Consider the following 6,305-nt stretch of genomic DNA (forward strand, 5'->3'; position numbering starts at 1 on the left):
TTTTTTTTTTTTGTAATTACTACTATTTTTTATTTATTTATTTTTACCTTTTAATTTTAAGAAGATAATATAATTTGACAATATTTTGTTTCATTTTTTAAAAGATATCGAATATGAAATAACACAATACTATTGGTTGGTGAACCTCTAGGCTCACCCCTAGTGTGAACCCAAAAATAAGTCAATATACTACTATTTGTCTACAACAATCATCAAATCTTATCACCGATATGGATGTACGATTTGATTTTAATATCATTTCTTTTAATAACTTTTTTAATCATGATTTTAGCTCTTTCTTTACTTATGAGAATGTGTCAATCAATGCTCAGATTTAACTATTTACGTTGATTGCTTTAACTGGAAAGAAAACAAGATCACATATCTGCCCCACAAAGGCACTCAGCTAGTGATGAAAGATGCTGCACAAATCAAATTACACAATCAGTAGAATTTCATTATTTGTAAACGATTAAATAAAGAAACCAAAAATCTTACGCGTTGCAGAGGGTTTTATTCGTATAAATCTTGAATATTGTACACCAGAAGATGCAAACCGAATCTTGATAAAAAAAATGACCTAAGGCTAAGGCTAAGTCAAAGATTTGTTTTAAAATGATGTTAATGTTTTCTTCTATTGTAGTAGTGGATAAAAATAAATTGGTTTTGAACTCCTACTACTATATCAACAAAAAATGTAATTAATGACTCCAGCTTTGTCTTGTTTAGGGAGCTAATCTATAAACTTGTTATAAAAATTTAATTACATGTTTTAACAGCTAAAGTAACCAAATTGTGCACAATAATCTGTGATTATTTTCATACTTTAAAACACAGGGTGAAGAGTGAAAAAGAACTGCTTGAACAAAGTAAAGATAACATGTAGTTGCAGATAAAAAAGGAGAATCTTACATAGTGAACACCAAAGCTTAAGCTAGAGAAAACTCAGTATCTACTAAAGCAAACACACATAAAAGAGAGTGACTGATTTGGAAGTAAAACGGATCTCCTTACTCAGCGGCTGCTTCCTCCATGACCTGTTCCGCAATGGCTGGTGGCACTGGGTAGTAGTGATAGTGTAGCTCCCCAACATCATCTCCTGACAGTTTCTTCCATCCATTAGGACCCACGTGGTACACTGCTCATATAACAAGAGACATGTATTATTATTATTATTATTATTATTATTATTATTATATGAGCCAAAAATTCACAGTATCTTGAAAGTTTGGTAAACACGAGTTATTCTTGGGTTCATCCCCTAGGGTGAGGTTCACCAACCAATAGAAAATTATTATTTTAAATCTAGTATCTTTTAATTAAGGAAACCAAATAACTTGGCAAATTATATTATTTTTTCAAAATAAAATTTAAAAATAAATAAAAATAATATATAAAAAACGAATTCAAAAAAAAATAATGTTGTCAACAAAACACTAAACTCTAATACTAAACTCTAAACTCAAATCCTAAATCCTAAATCCTTGGCTAAACCTTAAATCCTTGGGTAAACCCCTAAACCCTTGAAAAACACTAAATATGTTGTCAACAAAACACTAAACCCTAAACTCTAATACTAAACCCTAAACTCAAATCCTAAACCCTAAATACTTGGGTAAACCCTAAACCTTTGGAAAAACACTAAACATGTTGTCAACAAAACACTAAACCCTAAACTCTAATACTAAACCCTAAACTCAAATCCTAAACCCTAAATACTTGGGTAAACCCTAAACCTTCATTTGGATAAATTCTAAATTATAAATCTTAAACACTAAACTCTAAATCTTAAAAATAAATATTTTTTTTTAAATAATCTTTTTTTAGAACTATTGTTATTTTTATTTATTTAATTTTTTATTTTTTATTTTAAAAGCATAATATAATTTGGCAAGTTATTTTGTTTCCTTAATTAAAAGATACTAGATCTAAAATGACAATTTTCTATTGGTTGGTGAACCTTAACCTCCTAGGGTGAACCCAAGAAAAAGTCGGTAAACACAACTGGGGACTATAAATGCATTTGGACTACTAACCGCTAGCAACTCCACCACTGGCTCCATCACGGAATGTCGCATGGTAGATTGATCTCCTTGCTAACTCGGAAGCTTCTTCAACTGACATATCGAATTTGTACCTAATCATACAAGCAATATTAGGTTATGGTGTTTTAGCTCTTAGGATTGGGACAAAAAGAGATGAACATGTTTTGTGGGCAATGATTTACCCGCTGTCTAGTACACCGTAAGCGTATGGTGAACCAGAACCGACTGAAAACCTGTCTCCCTTGAGCCTTCCTCCTTCGTTGTCGACATAGTATAGTCCAGGACCCTATTTCCACTGAGAAGTTAGAATCTTAATGTGTTCATTTGGGTGAGAGAAAAAGAAGAGTACTGAAGATATTAAGTTAGTTTCACTGACAGTTTCGTCCCATCCAGCAATCATCGTGCCGACAGAAAGACCCATTCCACGGTATGAATAGAGCATGTTAGCGAGAAGTTTTGAAGCTCCTGAAACGGAGATTCTCCTCTTGTTTGCCAGCTCATGTAGACGGCACTTGGATAGACCAAAAAAAAAAAGAACTCAAGAGATTAGCCAACAAATGAAAATTTAGTATTAAGATGAAGAAAACCAACATAGACAACGATATTAGCATGCCCACTCAAATGAAAAAGATCACTTTGCATTCACGAATTCTTGTCCCTCCGATTTAACATTGGTAAACTTTTACAGCTCATCCATTTAAGTTATTTTGGGGCTGTTTGTTTTACCATTTGTCATCTCCATCCAAATGATTCATTTGTATGATCTATTCAAATGATCCATTCAGATTTTTGTGATTGTTTGTTTGTCCATCCACATAGCTCATCTATATAAATCATCTAAATGGATCTTATGTTTGTTTCATTATTTTCATTTCCATTCAAATGAGTTTAGTAAAAAAATTACCAAAATATCCTTGTGTTGATTTAATCATATGTTTAATATTAATTTTAACTATATTACATTTAATTATTTAGTTTAATATATTTACATTAGAATTATTTCAAAATTAACGAGTTTTCTTTTTGCGGTTTGGGCGGAAAAAACCAGTTTTTTCGGTTTTAGCGAGAAAACACATTTTTTATGTTTTAGTGGAAAACAAGATTTTTCGGTTCTGGCGGAAAAACGATATTTTTCGATTTTGGCGGGAAAATACAATTTTTTTGTTTTGGCGAGAAAACAAGTTTTTGCGGTTTTGGCGGGAAAACATGTTTTTGGCGAGAAAACACGTTTTTGCGGTTATGGAGGGAACCACGTTTTTGCGATTTTGTTAGGAAAACGCATTTTTGTGATTTTGGCGGGAAAACACATTTTTTGCGTTTTTGGAGGAAAACACATTTTTCCGATTTTGGCGGGAAAATACAATTTTTTTGTTTTGGCGAGAAAACACGTTTTTGCGGTTATGGAGGGAACCACGTTTTTGCGATTTTGTTAGGAAAACGCATTTTTGTGATTTTGGCGGGAAAACACGTTTTGCGGTTTTGTCGGGAAAACAATTCCCGTCAAAAAATCAAAATCGAGTTTTTCGCCAAAACCTCAAAATCGAATTTTCCCGTGAAACGTAAAATTAAGTTTTTCTGGAAAACCCGTAAAACTCAATTTCACGGTTTTGGCGGAAAAACTCGATTTGCCGGTTTTGGAGGGAAAACTCGATATTGCGGTTTTAGTTTTGGCGGAAAAACTCGATTTTGCGGTTTCGGCGGGAAACTCCGATTTGCGGTTTTGGCGGGAAAACTCGTTTTTGCGGTTTTGGTGGGAAAACGTGTTTTGCGGTTTTGGCGGGCGCGTTTTGCGGTTTTGGAGGGAAAACACGTTTTTGGCAGGAACACATTTTTACAGTTTTCGCGGGAAAACGAGATTTTTCTGTTTTGGCGGGAAAATACAAATTTTCGGTTTTGGCAAGAAAACACGTTTTTGGTTTTGGCGGGAAAACACATTTTTTGGTTTTGGCGGGAAAACACGTTTTTGCAATTTTCGCAGGAAAACACGGTTTGCGACTTTAGCGGGAAAACGTGTTTTTTTTTGTATTTTGGGGTGTTGGCGTGAAAACATTTTTTTTGTGATTTTTGCATGAAAACATGTTTTCGGTTTTTGCGGAAAAACACGTTTTTGCAATTTTGACGGGAAAACATTTTTTTGCAATTTTAGCGGGAAAATGAGTTTTGGGGTTTTGGCGTGAAAAAGTAGTTTTTAGCACGGGAAAAAGTGTTTTTATAGTTTTGTCAGTTTTCGTTTGTGACAAAAATGATATTATGTTTAGGTTTGTAATTTGTGAATTACATTAGGGGTATAATAGACATTATACCATTTTGAATGAACCATCTCCATTCAAATGATCCAAATTGGTTCAGCTGAATGGATTTTAAAATTAAGCCTAAATTTCCAAAAGTGCCTAAACGAACAAAACTCTCATCTTCATCCAGATGGCTCATCCAGATGGAGAAACAAACAGGCCCTTTGTTATTCAGTAACTGAAGTCCATTGCTACATAAATGTTTGATAGACTACAGAACATAATAATCAAAGCCTTTGGCAAGGCAAATGAATCTTGCTTTTGAGCAACGCAACAGGATTCACGATAGCCACAGAAATGAAGCTAAGTCACAGATCTAAGCATCAGTTCAGACAGCAGAAAAAAAAAAAGAAAAGAATCGAGCTACATACCTTAATTCCAAGATTTCTGTGCCAGAATTGGCAGTCAGCAGCTCCTCCAGCCATTGTACCAAGCATATACGGATTGATTTCAATAATCTTCTTCACAGATTGTGATGCTGCATTGAGGAAAAACGATATCAAAACCTCAGCAGACATCACACAAACGCTTCCTTTCCTCTACTGGTTCATAATCATTGACGAGCACAAAACTAAACCAACAGTCAACTAATCTCCATCCTATTATGTTTCCGCCACAGTCAAACTATATCGAAAGGATGCCTATTTCTTTAGGAATTCTCCGGAGATTTCACAGCAAAACTATAAATTACAAAAAGAACAAAAGGTAGTGAACCTCAGAAAGAGAACACATACAGATATATCCACCCATGCTAGCACGAGAATCAGCAGCGACCATGACACCTTCTTTGAAGATAAAAGCGAGTGTGGTTGTTCCTCTCGCTGGCTTCACCATCTGCACTGCTTCTTTCTGGAAGCCATCAAACTGAAAAACAAAGAGATCACCCACATTGCTACAATCCAAAGAAAATTTCATCAAAAAAAGAAAGAAAGAAAACTCACATCTGTGGTGCGGGGGAGATCAAAGGAGGGCACAGTAGAGAACCCATCAAGCATATCGTTGCTCGAGCCAAAACCAATCGTAGGCATTGAGGTCTCGAACCCACTTGTATCAAGCTTCATCTTTTAAACCCTGCGAAATCATTGAAAAGCCCCTCAATTGAAGCAACAATATAACAACTAGCTGCCAAATTCAAAGAGCTTTTCTCTCAAAAACTCATTATCAGATCTATCACGATATACATTTGGGCTTGTAAAACCCCTAAACCTTCATCGTTATTAACGATACTAGAGCTCGATTAAGGATCGGAGACGTACCTTGCCGTAGAAAAGAGAGAGAGAGAGAGAGAGAGAGAGAAGAAGTAGCTCTAAAAGTGAGCAACGATGACGAGAATAATAAGGAATTAGATCGTCTCTTGAGCTCCGGGCAAACCTCAGGGAAAAGCATATATGGGCCATACTGGGCCCTCAATTTATGGCCAGTTAAATTAATTATTGGGTTGATCACTTTTTCTGAATTTCCAATTTAGCTAGTGTGGTTGATTAATTAAAAACAAATAAATTCATGAGTTGATTGATTTACTCCGCCTAACCTATTATTTAAGCCTGGGCGTTCGGGTCTTCGGGTCGGTTCCTTTCGGGTCCGGATCTTTTCGGGTCTTAAATATTTAGACCCAGTAGATATTTTGAAATTTTTTGTTCGGGTTCGGGTCGGTTCGGGTCTATAATTAAAATACCCATAAAATACCCGTAATTTTTCGGGTCCATATCGGGTCCGGATCAGGTTTGGGTATTTAGGATCTGAAAAGGATATGATATACCAAATTCCATCAACTTTAGTTGAATATTTGTCATATATATCTAAAATTGTACAAAACAACTTAAATGAAACTATTAATAATTAAAATATAACATTTTAAAACTCTAAATTTTACATTTTAAAACTTTATATTACTTTAAAAATGTTAAAAAATAATAACAAATGTTGTTAACAAAAGATATTCCAACTAAATCATAAAATAATATATATA

The 6,305-nt window shown here is 34.5% G+C and overlaps 1 protein-coding gene across 1 annotated transcript; it reads right to left on the bottom strand.

Annotated features, from left to right (window-relative positions):
* Window positions 1-803: 803 nt before the first annotated feature.
* Window positions 804-5,707, bottom strand: LOC106343840 (proteasome subunit beta type-5-B-like). The gene is made up of 8 exons (XM_013783167.1): window positions 5,593-5,707; window positions 5,278-5,407; window positions 5,071-5,200; window positions 4,708-4,814; window positions 2,422-2,556; window positions 2,228-2,331; window positions 2,037-2,137; window positions 804-1,138 (listed from the first exon to the last, which is right to left on the bottom strand). The coding sequence occupies exons 2-8, from the start codon at window positions 5,395-5,397 to the stop codon at window positions 1,011-1,013; spliced, it is 825 nt and encodes a 274-aa protein (XP_013638621.1). The 5' UTR covers window positions 5,398-5,407; window positions 5,593-5,707; the 3' UTR covers window positions 804-1,010.
* Window positions 5,708-6,305: the final 598 nt, after the last annotated feature.

The sequence above is a fragment of the Brassica oleracea genome, chromosome C5 (genome assembly GCF_000695525.1).
Source record: "Brassica oleracea var. oleracea cultivar TO1000 chromosome C5, BOL, whole genome shotgun sequence".
NCBI lineage: Eukaryota > Viridiplantae > Streptophyta > Magnoliopsida > Brassicales > Brassicaceae > Brassica > Brassica oleracea.